At 34.8% G+C, this 18,745-nt stretch overlaps 2 protein-coding genes across 2 annotated transcripts; one reads left to right on the forward strand and one right to left on the reverse strand.

The window, feature by feature from the left end:
- The first annotated feature begins 1,290 nt into the window (after positions 1–1,290).
- On the forward strand, positions 1,291–8,460 carry LOC139987506 (circadian clock-controlled protein daywake). The gene is made up of 4 exons (XM_072003835.1): positions 1,291–1,451; positions 6,920–7,300; positions 7,391–7,540; positions 7,975–8,460. Exons 1-4 carry the CDS (start codon positions 1,388–1,390, stop codon positions 8,121–8,123), a joined length of 744 nt encoding a protein of 247 aa, XP_071859936.1. The 5' UTR covers positions 1,291–1,387; the 3' UTR covers positions 8,124–8,460.
- A 463-nt stretch (positions 8,461–8,923) lies between these two features.
- LOC139987505 (circadian clock-controlled protein daywake) lies at positions 8,924–15,049 on the reverse strand. The gene is made up of 6 exons (XM_072003834.1): positions 14,191–15,049; positions 12,180–12,220; positions 10,487–10,689; positions 10,209–10,380; positions 9,990–10,139; positions 8,924–9,799 (listed from the first exon to the last, which is right to left on the reverse strand). The coding sequence occupies exons 1-6, from the start codon at positions 14,214–14,216 to the stop codon at positions 9,645–9,647; spliced, it is 747 nt and encodes a 248-aa protein (XP_071859935.1). The 5' UTR covers positions 14,217–15,049; the 3' UTR covers positions 8,924–9,644.
- Between the last annotated feature and the right edge of the window lie 3,696 nt (positions 15,050–18,745).

Consider the following 18,745-nt stretch of genomic DNA (forward strand, 5'->3'; position numbering starts at 1 on the left):
TCATTCGCTATTGAATCTTTCAACAATGGTAGATCGAAATTAAAATCTGTTACCAAACGATTAATCCCGATTAATTCAAACCACAAACAAAATCGTTTTAGTTATACATTCAATTCAATATATAAATATTTAATTTACGGAGTTACTGTATTCAGTAACTAGTAACTAAGCAATTGTGTTCGTGATGCTATTTCCAAAAATTATTTGTAATTTTTTGATTATAAGAAACCTCGATAAAATTAATCGATTATTTGATTCAGTATAATACGTTAAAGATTCTCTCGAGTACTCTACTCACGAGAAGATCCTTCGAATACTCTCACCAAAGTCTGACTGCACGAATTTCAATGGCCTAACTTTTATTTTCTTTACGCGTATCTAACACAATAGCCAATTACAAGCGCAAATGCATGCAAAGAAGGAAAACAACGTCGACAAAGCGTAGATTATCCAATTAGCTTGAATCCATATTATTTGTTTAAGACACAACGCGATACGATAAACTTAAGAATGGAAGTACTTTTTTATTTGCATAAAAATAAAATTAGGATTATATCGTTAACGATTGATTTTATTTGTTAGAAATATTGTACGAAATTTACTCTTCTAAAGAAGACTAGAGAGAAGAAGAAGATAACACTCGCCATGTTTTTAGCACAGGATTAAAAACTAAAAGCTTGCCATTACGGAGTCGCAAATTACGATATTACGGTAACAGAAACATAGGAAAGAGATCAAGTAACCCGAATAAAAAGGAACAGAAATGTCTAAATACCAAAAACTCTGCCCGAACAATTAATAATAATAAATAGTATACAATCTGAGGGAAAGATAAAGATATTCAAAATATTTTATTAAACGTATATAAAATATAGTATCCTGACAAACAGAAGTGGAAAAAATACTAAAAAATTCGCCCCTGCAAGAATAAACAAAGCAAGACCCAGATTCTAATAAAAAAATTCAAAAAACATTGAAAATATTTTATCGAGTAAAGACAGAAAAACACCTTATTAATTTTCCTCACCGAAGAAGAAGAAAATATACAGAATATCAAGCGAAAACAATGAAAAATCCCACGTTACCTCGTCATTACCTTCTGTGTCTAATCCTGACCTACCTTCGCGCGATTCCGCGTAGAAGCATCGCGAATTCTATCAAATCGAATACGGTGTGCATGACTACGGCCCTGACTGAGTTAAAAGAAGGCATTCTACCGTGATAAATTCACCATTACGGCGAGTGGGGCGGCATACAGTCGGAGAAAGTGGCGTTAGTTGATATATACCCAGGCAACGCGGGCCATCGTACGCATTTTCAATATCGCTCTCGCTAATTTCAATCGGTGGAGATAAATCACGTCCTCCTGACACCGGCCAGCGACAGGATGACGTTGTTGATCGGATTGTTCCTGATTGCCAGCTGGACCGGAGCTGCCTTCTCCGAACTACGTGAGTACCATTTTCATCTTCACGCTTCTAAATCCTGTTACGAACTTCAAACAACATTTGCATCCGGTTTTGTTCAAACGTCGCCGTATTTTAGGAAACGATGACACGTTTCATACGTTGTAAAGAGCGCTATTCATTGTGTATTTCGTGTATTTTGTGCATATTATGAACGTTCTATACAGTTTTGCATCTTCAAATTTCGCATAGATAGATAAAAAACTGCGGTTTGATAATTACTGATACAACATGATAGAGGCTACTTGATTCCAAACGTCGCGATAGTTCGTAGCTGTTACTCAAAATGTTTAACACGACTTGCATCCAAGAAGGACGTTTGGCATGTCCTAGCTGAGTAAACTGAAACGTCAATGATACCTTTACTACGTTGATCTGATCTATCTCAGTGTTGGAACGTTGATACAGACACGCGATTATCCACGACTCGTGCATAGAAACGTTTCAAGGACGATATTAATGAAAATTGATTCTTAATATGGTGACTACTGTCATGGTTTATTAATAGGCCTCGTTATTAATAGGTATTTACATACATGATAAAATTAACTTCTCATAGTTTGAGGATTTTCTGGGAATCTTACAAGAATATCAAACATCTTGAGAAATAGAATAATTTAAGATTGTCTGTCTTTAAGAGAATATCCTGCTTAGAGTAGTTTATGTCGCAACATGTAATACGTAGTTTAGTAAAATAGTTAAGTAGTATAGTTGAAGTACTTTAAGTATTTTTGTACCGCTTTTATTTTACAAGTATATCGTCAGCTTAAATGTTAGAAACATAAGTACATATTTTACAAAGCCTTTTGGTAAATCTATCTTTAGTTTAATTATTACGGATCTAAAATGCAAAACTGAAAAGACAAAATTTCTTGTACCAACAGTGTTAAAACGTTCCTGAAAAAGTTACACCACTAAATCCTTTTTATTTACGACGTAACGTAGTTAAGTTCTTATTGCTCCGATAAAGCAAAGAAAAAAACAATAAGATGCGTACGATGTTTGGGAAAAAAGATGGAGCAAGCGAGAAGCGATATTTAAAAAATGTATCGTCCGAAGAACTTTCGATGTTGTGTAGCTATAACTTGACACCTGTAAACATCTGTTAAAGGTGCGTCGTGTAAAATGACGTTGCGTGACGTAACAAACGTGTTGGACGGTTCTGGTTTTCGACGTGAATGTAATCGACCGTGACGATAGAAATTGCTTAAGGAACAAAATCAAACTTTGTTCTTCGAATGTCTTTTACATTCGAGCGTATATGAATTTTGTTGCTCGATAAAAATAGAAAACGTTGGTGAAACAAGAAAGCAACGTAGTTGAAAATAACGTCATCAAAATATTCAAAAATATTACATTCTTTTACATACAAAATCTCAGACGATCCTTATTCGGCGTTTTATAGAAAATAAAAATAAAAAGATAAGAAGGGAGAAAATGTTAAAATATAAGAAAATAGAAACAGAAGGCAAAATATAACGTTTTCATAAAATACTTTTTCTACCAAGCATTAAAATACCTTCGTGAGTCACTGTACACATTTCTCTAATTTTTTCGTGCAAATCTCTCGAGTTCTAATCATGCACAATAGGTTGGGATACTCATGAAAGAACGGTAATTCTACTGTTAAACCAACCCTTAGCCTCGATCAACGTTATTGTCACCTCGTTTCGCTCTCAACCGTGCTTCGAGTTTTACGATCGAACTCTTTTTTATCGGTCGTTTAGAAATTCGGATCGAACGGACCGGCTCCGGATCGTAAGGACATTCTCGAAGAACGATCAATCGTCCACAACGGTCCGCTCTTTCTAGCTATCGGCGATCTATCAATCAGTAACAACGCGGCGCCGCGCCGAACCCGTTGATCCCTTGCATCGATCGATCCTTTCTCGAACACGTGTGTTTTCTTCTCTCCTACATTCGGACTCTTCGGCACAGAGAATTCGCCTTTACGGTCGTAGAAAGAGCATGGGCGCTCACCAGCGTAATTTCACTTTCTACCGAACGTCTATTCACTTTCGATTTTAAGCCTGGCCTCCAGCAACTGGTAAAAAGACGCTCACCGTGACTCTTTGGTTATCAACCATCGTTGATCGATCAATCGCTCAAGGTTTGCTCCTTGTTCGCGGACTCTTCACGCAGTACGTTACATATATTGTTCGTCGTTCGTACAGTGGTGGACAAGAGAAAATTTGCAGAATAAGAAATATTAAAAGACGCGATCATTTTGTAAAATCGATTTATATCTGGTGGTAGACAAAAGAAAATTTGTAGAATAAGAAATATTAAAAGACGCGATCATTTTGTAAAACCGAGTTATATCTGGTTGTGGACAAAAGGAAATTTGTAGAATAAGAAATATTAAAAGAGGCGATCATTTTGCAAAACCGATTTATATCTGATGGTAGACAAAAGGGAATTTGTAGAATATAAAATATTAAAAGAGGCGATCATTTTGTAAAACCGATTTATATCTGGTGGTAGACAAAAGGAAATTTGTAGAATAAGAAATATTAAAAGAGGCGATCATTTTGTCAAACCAATTTATATCTGGTTGTGGACAAAAGGAAATTTGTAGAATAAGAAATATTAAAAGAGGCGATCATTTTACAAAATCGATTTATATCTGGTGGTAGACAAAAGGAAATTTGTAGAATAAGAAATATTAAAAGAGGCGATCATTTTACAAAATCGATTTATATCTGGTGGTAGACAAAAGGGAATTTGTAGAATAAGAAATATTAAAAGAGGCGATCATTTTGTCAAACCAATTTATATCTGGTGGTAGACAAAAGAAAATTTGTAGAATAAGAAATATTAAAAGAGGCGATCATTTTACAAAATCGATTTATATCTGGTGGTAGACAAAAGGAAATTTGTAGAATAAGAAATATAAAAAGAGGCGATCATTTTACAAAATCGATTTATATCTGGTGGTAGACAAAAGGAAATTTGTAGAATAAGAAATATTAAAAGAGGCGATCATTTTGTAAAACCGAGTTACATCTGGTTGTGGACAAAAGGAAATTTGTAGAATAAGAAATATTAAAAGAGGCGATCATTTTACAAAATCGATTTATATCTGGTGGTAGACAAAAGGAAATTTGTAGAATAAGAAATATTAAAAGAGGCGATCATTTTGCAAAACCGATTTATATCTGATGGTAGACAAAAGGGAATTTGTAGAATATGAAATATTAAAAGAGGCGATCATTTTGTAAAACCGAGTTATATCTGGTTGTGGACAAAAGGGAATTTGTAGAATAAGAAATATTAAAAGAGGCGATCATTTTACAAAATCGATTTATATCTGGTGGCGGACAAAAGGAAATTTGTAGAATAAGAAATATTAAAAGAGGCGATCATTTTGTAAAATCGATTTATATCTGGTGGCGGACAAAAGGGAATTTATAGAATATGAAATATTAAAAGAGGCGATCATTTTGTAAAACCGAGTTACATCTGGTTGTGGACAAAAGGAAATTTGTAGAATAAGAAATATTAAAAGAGGCGATCATTTTACAAAATCGATTTATATCTGGTGGTAGACAAAAGGAAATTTGTAGAATAAGAAATATTAAAAGAGGCGATCATTTTGCAAAACCGATTTATATCTGATGGTAGACAAAAGGGAATTTGTAGAATATGAAATATTAAAAGAGGCGATCATTTTGTCAAACCAATTTATATCTGGTGGTGGACAAAAGGGAATTTGTAGAATATGAAATATTAAAAAAGGCGATCATTGTGCAAAACCGAGTTATATCTGGTTGTGGACAAAAGGAAATTTGTAGAATAAGAAATATTAAAAGAGGCGATCATTTTACAAAATCGATTTATATCTGGTGGTAGACAAAAGGAAATTTGTAGAATAAGAAATATTAAAAGAGGCGATCATTTTGCAAAACCGATTTATATCTGATGGTAGACAAAAGGGAATTTGTAGAATATGAAATATTAAAAGAGGCGATCATTTTGTAAAACCGAGTTATATCTGGTTGTGGACAAAAGGGAATTTGTAGAATAAGAAATATTAAAAGAGGCGATCATTTTACAAAATCGATTTATATCTGGTGGCGGACAAAAGGAAATTTGTAGAATAAGAAATATTAAAAGAGGCGATCATTTTGTAAAATCGATTTATATCTGGTGGCGGACAAAAGGGAATTTATAGAATATGAAATATTAAAAGAGGCGATCATTTTGTAAAACCGAGTTACATCTGGTTGTGGACAAAAGGAAATTTGTAGAATAAGAAATATTAAAAGAGGCGATCATTTTACAAAATCGATTTATATCTGGTGGTAGACAAAAGGAAATTTGTAGAATAAGAAATATTAAAAGAGGCGATCATTTTGCAAAACCGATTTATATCTGATGGTAGACAAAAGGGAATTTGTAGAATATGAAATATTAAAAGAGGCGATCATTTTGTCAAACCAATTTATATCTGGTGGTGGACAAAAGGGAATTTGTAGAATATGAAATATTAAAAAAGGCGATCATTGTGCAAAACCGAGTTATATCTGGTTGTGGACAAAAGGGAATTTGTAGAATAAGAAATATTAAAAGACGCGATCATTTTGTCAAATCGATTATGCGATGTCAATGCGATCTTCGTTTACATAGGTGCACGTTGAGTAGAATTTTGTTTGTTCCTTTAACGTGTTATTTATAACAATGCTCGCAATGTTTCCAATTAATCGTTCAACAATAAGAAATATTAATTATTTCGTGAGATCGATCGAAGTCGTCTTGGATATTAAAATAAGCGTTTGCGTTGGTTAGCTGGTGGAAAGTAGGTCATTTAAATTGCTTAAACTGCGTCCAGCTAAAATAATTATAGGTTCTACAAACACGCGAGTCGTTGCTTTTCACCGATTGGAATGTCAGGACCCCTTTCGCAACGTAAAAGGAAGTTTCGCTATGTCACGCCGGTTAGACGCATTCTTCTGCAAACGTTTTCATATTGAATCTAAAGAAATTGTTAATTAAACGTTTTATATGACGAACAAACATCGTTTGAATTCCTAAGTAATAATATAAAACAAACACTTTCTTACTTCGCTATCGTCCACAAATATTTAATTTCCAAAAAGGACAAGATTTTTAACAGATCCTCTTATGTAATTCGAATATTTCTCATAACGAAACAAATGAAATATTTTTATAAACAAATTTTTCACACATTTCATAAATCATCTGATTATTCTATCGAATGAAAAACGATAAAATCGTTAAGAAGAAGCACATAATTTATAACTTGTCAATTTGCTATTATTATTAACTGCTAAATTATCGCCTACGAAAAGACTTGGATGCCCTGTAACAGCGTCCATATTTAAATAATCCAGATTCTTTCGTTCAAAAACCTTCCATCGATATCATCCATTGCGAAGAAACGTTTCGCTTTTCGTCGTCACCAAAATTACATTATTACATCTGCTTTGCAGCACCTGGTGTGCAGTCTTGTCCACGAGCGCTCGACCTGCCGCAATACGACAGATGCGTGCTGCAGCAATTGAACGCTATAACGCCGTACCTGGCCAAGGGAATCCCGTCTTTGAAGTTGCCAGCTTTAGATCCTCTATTTCTACCATCGTTAACGGTAGATAGAAACCTGGATTCGCTGAAGATCAAGGCGAACATGAGCCAGATTCGAGTGTACGGCGCAACGAATTTCGTTATTAGCGATTTAAAGGCCAATCCGAATGATCTATCGGTTCGTCTCAAAGTTCAGCTGCCCCATGTCCATGTAAATGGAGATTACGATGTGCAAGGAAGATTGCTGTTACTTCCATTGAATGGAGCTGGTAGTTTCAAAGGAAACTTCAGTGAGTGTATTTCCAATGAACGTTTCGTTCGATACGTCCGAATTTAAATATTTCTGTCTCTCGTACTATCGAATTGATTTATTGCTACAGCTAGCACGGAAGCGCAAGTAACTGCTCAAGGCAAAGAAGTTACCGATAAGAATGGAATACAAAGGATCGACATCGATAAGCTGGTGACAAAGATTCGCGTAGGAGACGGAAACATCAGACTAAAAGCACCCCCTAGTCACACTGTAGCTGGTAACTATCTACTTAATCTGTAATTTAACTTTCGTCTCGAATCGAAAAACGAAGGGAAGTTAAGCTTAATTCGTTGAGAGAGATTAATTCGCTAGGCAATCTAATTCTTTTAAAAAAATCGTCTACCGCTGTAATACCCGATCTGCCCATATTTCTTAAAGATAATTTGAACGATCACTTAAACGAAAATACAAATACAAAAGCCAGTCGTGAATTCTCCATAAATTTCCCGTTAAACAGACGTCGTAACATTCTTCGTAACGATCGAAATTCAATAGTACGAAATAATTCCTTTTCTTTGGCTCGATAACTTTAAATCTGCTCCGGCAACCACAATCTGCGAGGCTTTTGTCCAACTTCCTCCCTTCTTCGTTCTTCGATCTTCCCTCTTTCCCTTCTTTTTCTCACCTTTCGCTGCAATCTCGTCTTTTCAGCTGACGCAGCGGCCACGTTTTTCAACTCGAATCCACGCTTAGTGCTGGATATCGCCAGCCCGATTATCGAGGACACAGCCGCGACTGTTAGCAGAGCATTGGCCGCCAGAGCATTAGGGGCTCTCACAAAAGAGGAATTACTTCCCTAGTCCACGTTTGTTACGTTAGGCGATCCCATAAGTAACGTTTAACGCGTTTCCTGTCTCGTCGACTATGAACAATCCAATAATTCATATTCATTGAAGTATAATTGAAATATAAATATTATTCAACTCGAAATTATCAATTTCAAATGATACACGTTTGGTAAATTAAATTATTAATTGTATTTAATACACGTGAGAAGTATTGTAAAATGTCAAATGCTTGGTGTGTCAGATTATGTCAAGCAGCAGGCATTTGTATTTTCCAAGGTATTGTAATTTTATACTTGGACACATTTGCACATTTTCTTTGTTAATAATCTTATAAATATTTGAAAGCATATTCACCGAGCAAAGTTATTTGTCCAGATGTAACTTAAATACTACAGTTTCTTTTTCCTAATAATAATCTTTCCAATATTATAAATATTAGCACGCGTATACTGCATAATTTCTTATCTTCTATAAACGTTCCTTTCTGGTTTAACGAGCATTTTTCCAACGTTCTGGAATATCACGAACAAAATTGTCGATTTCGATGTGAAAAATCAGGTCCGACAGGAAACGTATTAAAGTGAAAAACAGAGAATTTTTTTTAATTGTAAGTACGTACTTAGATCGTTTTTATACTGCATATTAGATATAGCTTCGTGTGATTAACTATAGTAAGTAACGAATGGTAGTTTGTTGTCGTCATAGCCTAGATCAAAAATAGCATTTTTCAACAACCAAAAAGCAGAAACATATTTTAAATTTTCAACATTATACTTTAAATAACTGAATATACGTTATTTTTGCTATTGTAAAATCTTAATTAATTCGTCGTTATTTGTTATAAAATACGATTACAATGAAACAACATAGAATCTGTTTGTATATATAAATGTGTACTTTCATATAGATGTCGAATATTATGCGCTTGTTATTGATTTTCAGGTGTAATTGTCAAAGCAAATCAATTTACGATCTTTTGATAAAATTTTATTGTTCATGGGGCAAAATGTTTCGTTACAATTGGACATTCCTTTGTACATTTAAAATTATTCGCCTACTTTTGTACAAATCGTTAAACATGTTAGAACGTAATTACACAATTTCATAATTTCATTGTAAAATCGTTTGTTACAACTACGTATCATGTTGACCATTTTCTGTCTGGTTTCTTGTTTGTCGTTCGTTGATTGAAAACTTTTGTAATAAGCCCAATAAGTGTTATAATAAATCTTAAGCTGAATATATCTTACCTTGATTTTACAGTAACATTTAATAATATACGATTTATATCAATTTTAAATGCACGCCTAAATACTTTTCAAATTTTCTATACTTATTTTATTTTCCAATTATTCGTTGATAATTCTTTAACAGGATAATAATGTCGAAATGTGTTCTTCTATTCGTTTATAAAATATATGACGTATGCAAATGTATGCCCGTATGAATATACATTGACAATAAAAGATAACAAAAGTAGCTGTACAAATTTTTACAAGATCATCGAAACCGAATGTTAACGGTTTAAACAGTTTAATCGTCCGGAAATAGTTCTTTGTACGTGAAAGTCTTTGTGACTTTATTGGCCACGTCCGTGAAAAGTGTTGCCAGCGATGTTTCCAGCACCGGTGTGATTTCGTCCAGAAATAGCGCGTTGTTGTTGTTTAACAACTCGTGGGTGGTAGCGGCTGATCGAACGAAAAATGTGATTAACACCTCAAAAAACGTATTAATGCGATTCATAATTCACGATCGAATAATAATTATTCACTGTTACGAGGATCTGAGAAATAATTAGGATACTACAAAAGCAATTAAGAAAAATTACTAATGTAGTTTACTGATGGGAATAAATAGTTAAGAAAACGATTGGCTTACCAAGAACGGTATCGCCGCCAAACAAATTACTGAGATTTAAATGTGCCTTGCCGATTTTGATCTTCATCTTCATCTTCTCAAAATTAAGGTAGACGTCGTTATCCCTGTGCACTTTGCGTGCTCGTAGGACGACTTCCGAATCATAATCGGCTTGGGAATAAAAATAAATCGAATCAATGATAGATAGAATTTAGAAATGAAATAAAGGAATTTAATTACTGAAAGATCCAGTGATATCACCCTGCCCTGTCAATTTCAGCAAAAGCAGCCTTGCGTCGATCTGGTATTTCCCTTGAAAGCTCAACTTATCGAAATTCACTTTGAAGGTGAAGACCACGTTCTCTACGTCAGCTTTAAGATCTCGGATATTGAACGAAGATGGACCAAACACCTAATTTTCGATTATCAACGTAAAAGAAAAGAACAAATAATTATAACAAAGAAAAAAAAAAAAGAAAGCTCTATGCAAATGATCGCGTTCCGTTCTAGAAATTTACCCGCAAATCCGTGAGATTGACGTCGAGCCTCGCTCCGACTGGTCCTCGAGACAGACGAATTTGTTTGAGGTTTAGGGGTTCGATGGCTGGTGCACCGAGTTCTGGTATCCCAACTGATAATTTATCACGAAGCTGGTCGATGGACCTGGTGATGCATTTGTTGATATCTGGATCGCTCTTCTTGCACGGCTTTATGTAAGACGCTGAAATTGAACGATTGCTCAAACTGGATTAATTGTTGACGCGTTGAAATCGTCTCGCGTGATTGGAACGGTCCAAGTAACACGAAGAAACGTATCGCGCAATTTTGTACAAATGTGTATTTAAGTTGAAGAAATTGAAAGGATGAAAATGTTAGGCAATTAGAAATCAAGAATCAAAGACTAAGAATTGGAGGTCTGGAATTAAAAATCAGAGATAAAGAAGGAATAATTATGGATCACTTGGAACAGGAATTAGCAATGTCGTTTTAGCGAAAATTGTGTTACTTTGTGCACGAAATTGGAATCTGCATAATGTTTGCTATTTTTCTAGCGTGATTATTAACAATTAGATCATGGACGTTTAAGCAAATTTAAATTCTTAGGGACACAAAGATACAATAGAACATACATTGTGATTTGTTTGATTCATCAATGATGGAAATAGAAAATACAAGGTTGCCTCGTCAATACGATTCCATTTATTTATCACGTTTTATCAACTGTATCGTTCTAGATTCTAATTTTATTATTCAGATCAATTTCACGTTACTTGTTCTATAAAAAGGACTAACTCAAGGAAACATTTATTATCTTCGACCTCTTTAACAATTTCAAAGTCCAACATGTACGAATGATAAAAAAGTTACTGTACTTATAACAAGAACTGCCAATTAATGTAGCTAACGTTTTTAAATAACAAGTGTAAGGTTTTATTCCACAATATCTGTTTTTATCTACTTAATTACGAAATTCACTATACAACGCAAGAAGATCTCTGTTCTGTCGTTTGTTTAACATCACTTTTAACTATTATTTTCGTTATTGTCTTCAGCGTATCACTTGCTGTCATTCCAAAAATATAACGATGAATCATAACGAGTGCGAATCTTCTACTACGAAATTCTATCTTCTATCTCATTCAATTTACTACCGAAATGTTATTCTTTGTTAAAAGTTCAAGGGGATGAATTCTTAATCGACCAGAAATTTCAAGAGAGAGATCATCGAAATGAACCAGATCCGCGATCTTGTTTCTTGTTGTTAATCGAGTTCAAGGTCGTGGATGCAGTCCTGTTTTAAAAAACCGAAAGCGGCACGATAGATGTCGAAACGCGTTTAAAATGCACGCGACATGTATACTCGCTTCTGTCTTTCATGGAGAGTCACTACTGAAATTTTGCAATCGATCCTTAATACCTATCAACACATTCTCGAGAAGATCTCGTTGGTATTAAGCAAGATATAAAAATTAGGATAAGGACTGGTGAAAGGAGATTAATTCCTTTGAAACTCGCGGATGACCGTTCGTTCGATGCACGATTTGCGCGAAATGTCCTTTTACTTTGAAGAGTGATTCGAAGTGGATAGAATTTCTTAGTAGAGATCGTTTCGGAATTATCCTTTTAATTTTAATTTATAGCATTTTTATATCTTTAATTTTGTGATCCTTCATTTCTGATTTTATATGCTTTTATTATGGAAATACTCACGCAAAACAGCAAGGACTGCGGAGAACAGAGTCGCTGTTAAGCTGAAAAAGATAGAAAGATATTATTTTATTACATCGTGAAGTATATCTCTAGTTTCATTCCATGTTTTTGTAACAAAAACTATAGAATCTCGGTATTTTACCTTTATCGACCTAATTTTCTTCGTTTAAGCGACAAGTATGAATGGTGCTTTATTCAGGGGAAAGATATCGAAAGAGAAAAGAAAACAACATAAAAGGCGATTATGTTACATTGTACAAATTGTTTGACGTTTAAACGAATATAGCTGTATATATAGTTACTGTGTAATCTCTGATTCGATAGAGTTCTTTATTCAAGTTCGATGTAAATAAATGTGACAAGTTAATTCAATGGTTCATAATAGTTTATTTATAAATATAACCTAACCTAAAATAAAACTAACCTTAAATAACTAGCCTTAACTAACCTAACCTTAAATAAAACCATCTATATATGGACATATATCTATTTATAGATGGTTTTATTTAAGACCTCTTCATAAATAAACTATTATGAACTATTGAATTAACTTGTCACATTTATTTACATCGAACTTGTATAAAGAACTCCATCGAATCAGAGGTCACACAGTAGCTCGTAATTCGTAAGTGCATGCTTTATGAAGAAACTGTACGCTGGTAAGATTCTTTAAACGAACGATGCCAAGGTTGTCTTGTATACCTTACACAAAGACGTCTTAAACACATCTGTAATTACTATGATTAACGAAACATTGTCTTTTAACTATATAATCCAAAATAATTTGCTATAGCAATATATCAGATGTTTTCGTAAGTAATCGTCCGAAAACACGTCAGTTACAAAGATTTATTTAAAAGATAATCCACCAACTCGAGAGCGTGTAGTACATCATTAAATAATCGATTGAAACAGAAAGGGAATAGCTGCTGCTTGGCTTAAACCGAGACTAGTATTGCATCACTGTGTAGCATTTCCAAACCACAACATACTCGACCCGCGGTTTGTGTAACTTTATGTCTTCCGCGTTTTACGATCTTGCAAATTTTCGTCGAGTTAGTCATTAAAGAAACATTTCTTATGTCCACAACTTTTTACTTTTAAACTTTCCACGGTTTCTTATGCACTTTATTACGCGTAATGTACATGTTTCTATCGTTTCGCGACATCGATAAATTCAGAAGATCAAAGTTAGAAGACACAAATAAATAATTATTCGTTTGATTTAAATTGTCACGTCCGCCTAACTCGCGTAAAAAAAAAAAAACGTAACACCTTGTTTTTAAAATAAAATCGCGAATAAAACCAGTCTGCACAAGTATTTGATAAATAACGACCACTTTTTTCGCACTACGATTATCGACCGGATCAAGTTCAATATGTAATTACGAATTTGCATTAATTTCAATAAACTTCTGCTTCGTGGTTTTGAAATTCTACTTATATAAGTCGTCTATTTCCTGAAGTACTGGCAAAGTGTCGCCTCTGTTAACATAAAACTTTCCAGTATATCGATACGGATATTTCTCTTCTTAAACAAATAAAATATTTATCGAAAGAATATCATGGTAGCTTTCGAATATTCCTTTAGAAATGTTTCCACTTTAATATCTCAACGTTCGAATCTATCAACAAGATCCTCATATTCTTCGATAACTATAGTACGATATAGTACAATCTTCAAGCTTTCAAAGACACCCTGTTAACAGTACGCACTTTTCCAAACTCCCACTGAACACATATTTCACTGGAAACTTTTACTCGCGATCGGCTAATAAAATTAAAAAAACTAAAATCAAGAAAATAGAGAAAAAATAACACGCCCATCGACCATCGATCGTGTAATATGATAATACAAGCATAACAATTGCGACGTAACACAAGCAGCCAAAATTCCCTTTAACCAGTTAAACGCGATTACGGTTAAAGATCGATCCTTAGTGGCTTAAGTTAATTTTGAATCCGTAAGCGAAAGAAACTAAGAAGGAGAAAGAAGACAAATTGGTCGTACCAAAGGCGCACAAGAAGAGCGTACATCACGGCCGGTCAGCAGGTTCTCTGGCGTCTAACCGATCGAAAGACGGGGATGATATGTAAAGCCACGATCCCCGGACAGGACTGCAGGGATTGCCTTATCGCATTAAGCATGCTGATTACCTCGTGCTACTTGTCGGTCATTGGTCTAGCCCCGTGGCTCGCGCCACACCGATGCTAACTTCTGGAGAACGGTGTTGCACACCGTCGAATCGCCTTTTGCCTCCATCCATCCGTCTTTCTTCGCGATTTTCACGACTCGCTCGATGCTCGAGTTCTATCTCTTTAACGCGTTCACTGTCGCGGCTTTCCAGAACTTTCTCGTTCGCCGCTACCGAACAAGCGGATTGCGCACTCGACTTTCCTGTTTCGCGGAACGTGGCAACTATCGCGACGAACGGGTTGCCACTAGTTGTTTATCCGCGTTTCCTAATTTTGCTTCTTTCGAATTTGAAAACCGCGCCGCAGTGGACACGTTAGAGCAGTTTAGGGGAAGATCGAGAGTTCAAAGAGTTAGGTAGGTGGTGGTTACGGTAGAAGAGTGGAGAGTGAAGGGGCGTGAAGGTGGATCGTTCGGACAAGACGATTCTCTTGACGAAATATTGTTTCGCCAGATTTTCGTATTTCGATAATTCATATTTTATTTATTATTTGGTATTTTAATAATTAAAGGGAGATTTTGAATTCTCAGGGGAAATCAGGGCAGAGCGAAAATGGGAGACTTTTAGGGCTGGCGCGCTTCAAGCGTTTCAACGGTCTACGGTTCGTGCGGTTGGGATGATTTTCGGGTTTTAATGACCAAAGGCGGATTTGGAATTTTGAACGATGGCTAGGCATGGATAATTTCAAGAGAATGAAGAATGGAGTTTTTAATTGAAACATTTCGGAAGATTTGAAGTAAAAGAACATCGAGGAAAGATATTAAATTAAGAAACGTAGAAATTAGCAGCTCGAAGCCTTCGAAGAAGGAGAAGTTGAAATCGAGAGAATTTACGGAATTCTTAAGGTTCTGTGATCGTAGAAATTTATAAAAGAAATATGTTTGTCTCCTCTTGGAAGGGGTTGTTGGTGCGTGTAATTGAAAATGGTACTAAAAACAAGTGTAAATAATAAAAATTATATTCCATATGGTACGTTAATCAAAGAAGAAGTTATTAGTGAATGGGGAAGAAATACTATCAAAATAAAAATAACAAATTTGCAATATAAATCATTCGGAACACAGAGAGACGTATGAAACGTTTAACTTTATCTTAAGAATTCATTGTGTAATAACAGATAGGAGAATTATAACGTGAAGAATGTACAGTTGCAGGTGTATACGCATTTATTGCAAGAACTAGGAATGTTGTGCGAGTGAAATTGACGAACCGAGTAAAAACTTGTAAACAGTTGTAAATCACGGTAAAAGTTACGTCACACTTTCATTTAGGTTACTTGATTATGTAGTTTTTTGTAACTCCTTGCCACATCCAGGGGTTTAATAAATTAATAAAGAAATGGAAGAATAAACGGGTGAAAGGAGGAAAGAGCATGGATGATTTATAGGGACGTGGGATTTGAAAAATTCTATGGACTACGTTAGAGATAGAAAATTTATAACGAACATGAAGATATTTGAAGATAATTTTAATTGCAAAACGCGCGACGATTAATTCGTCACACCCTGAATTGCAAATAATGCTGGAACTATTAGTGTCAAGTACATTAATTTTTTAGCCTTTGACGGAAGAGCAAAAATTAATATTAATAAAAGTATTCTGAAAGAAAAACGCATTCTATGCCTTTTATAAAATAAAGACAATCTTTACTAACATTAACATCTTTACACTAACATTAACTATCAAAAATCCCTCAAGGGTGAGAAGAATTCTCGAAATTAGACTTCACGAGGAAACACAGAAGAAACACAGTTGGAAATTTCCAACTATTGTATATTATTAATTATTATATTAAATGAATTTCCTATGCATTTCAGATTATTTAAATTGATATCGAGCTTTTTAAATTGCACAAAGTTGCAACAACAGCATTGCATAGTACCAAAGGCATAACAATTAACAATCATTACAACAGCCTGTTACTTTTGCATAAGAAATCCAACAATGTCCAAGACTATTAGGCGAACCAGAAAGCCCTATCGTTGTCGTCTACAGATATTCCCATTAATTTATGATATATTTTGCCATGTATCGCTCGGTTAATAACAATTTTTGCGTGTAGGACAATAAGAGTAACTACTAGTTCGTAGTATTTTAGCTCTTTTTCTCCTCTTAAAGGGAATCTCCCGTTCCATTTCAGCTAAGATTAGCCTCTGATCTATCCAAAATTCGCAAACCAAAAAAAGCTCGATTTAACTTCAGCAAAACCCGAAAACCCTTGTTTCCCGAACAAAAAATCGAACGATTCTCATAATTTTTAATACATTTTTCCTTTTCTTCTTGTCGGAACCAACGTTCGACTTTAACCGAACCAGACACGTTCCCAGCAATGACGTACGCACGCAATTATCTTCAAGCTGTCGACGTTTGAATACCAGTCGCGATTCCGCTAATAAACTTCGTCAAGTGAATATTCACTTCTACTACCAGCCAATCGTTAATAGCTATGCTAATCGATCGGAACGACAAAATGGCCACGTAAAAAACAATTGTTCCAAGAGAACGATCCGCTGAGATCGTGTGAGTTCGATGTTCTTCCACCGTTGCAAATTCGAGTATTCGTACAACGGCGGAGGAAGGGGATGAAAGAAGGGAGAAACGGTCGGTCGTGTCGATTTTTGCTGTTTTTACGAGGATCGTTAAGCGACGGCGAAAGTTGCAAAAGCGATCGCCGCGGCACTGGCCCTAAATTCTGCGATCCGTGACAAAATATGCGAGTAAACCTGGTCACTTGCCTCGAAGCGTGATCTTAATCATCGTACCACGTTCGTGGAATAATGTTGCAACCCGATCAGGGATTTTATTAGCTGTTTCTCTACCTTTCTGATTTTCCTCCCTTCTTTCCCTTTTCTTTCGGTTCTTAAGCTGATGAATTTAAGAAACAAGTTTGAGTTTCCGATCGAGTATCCTCTTTGCGTTTTCTTCGTGTTTTTACCGGAGGATGAATCAACTATTGAGATCTATTAAAACATCATAGCAAATTATCGATTTATGATGGCAATTAGTTACGCGCGTAGTTCACTCAGTTTCAATATAATTTGTATGTGCGTGGATTTAACTATAGTACCAGTATGCTACGATACGATATAGTATCCTATTTACAATTTAATTGCACTCGTGCTATTGCTCGATCCTCAAAATTTCTTCCCTAATGTCGCTATTATGAGATCTTTGGTATTTAACTCATCTTCCTTTTCTTAGCTTTCTGCTTGTATTGTGTTGGCAACTAAGTGATTGCGGATGTTGTCATTACCACCTAGCGACAAAATCCGCAATCACTTAGTTGCCAACCCACTACTACAGATTTTCAAGCGATCTCTTTGTTTCTTATTGCGACGATTATGCCTAGCTTTGCGGCTATTTTCATGGTTTGAGAGAATTCCTTCCGTTCCTCTTCCTTTCCTCTCCACTGTATAAATAATATAAAGAAGTAATTAACGTATTAAAGTAGAATTATAGTAAGAGAATAATCGGGGGATTGTGTCGTGGATCAATGGAGGAGAAAATGTTTCTTTGCTTATGCACGAATGTATGACATACATCACACGTTTCACAAAATATCGTATCTCTCGATATTGCGAGGTATCTAAAAATAGAAAAAGTTGCTTGTTCAACATGAATAAAACATATTAATAATAAACTTCAAGGAAATAAATTAATGCGAAGCTCAAAGTTGAAAAATAAAATGATAATTAAATTAAGAAAGGCTATTAAATAAAATATTATATTGCAAAGAATCTGAGGATGTCTGGCAACTACCAATCCATTTCACCTTACTCGCTTGCGGTTTTTCACTTTTTTATTACGAGAATTATAACAGGGAACTTTTCTTAATGTTTACATGGAACATCGAATAAGAAAAAGAAGTAGAAAAAAGAAAGTACTAAATACAGCAGTTTCACCTATTATGCTGTCTATACTACTCTACGATTAGAAAACTAAGTCATAACTCTTATGTGTCTGTGAATCGAGAAGTATTTCTGGCTATAAACTATACGCTTTCTCACGTTCTTTTATATTTACTTTCCTCTTATAAAAATAGTATTCCTAAAAATCTGTGAAATATTTCCTTTTCTGTATATAACAAAATCAATCTAGCACTTACACGTAAGCAGATGGAACAAAGAAGAAAAAAGAGATGGAAGAAGGAGAGGAATAACGTGAGTCAAAATATTGATTATATAAATATTTATTTATTCTACTCATTAAAATTCTAAATTAAAAACAAAACTAATTGATAAAATACACTCAGTGGAAGAAGACTCCTCCTATGTTTTTTTGTAATCATGACTATCGTGGACTTTGATGATTCAGAATCGCTGTCGATTCAGCATACCCTGAGAGTATATATAAGAAGTTGGCAGACGGTCG

The sequence above is a fragment of the Bombus fervidus genome, chromosome 5 (assembly GCF_041682495.2).
Source record: "Bombus fervidus isolate BK054 chromosome 5, iyBomFerv1, whole genome shotgun sequence".
NCBI lineage: Eukaryota > Metazoa > Arthropoda > Insecta > Hymenoptera > Apidae > Bombus > Bombus fervidus.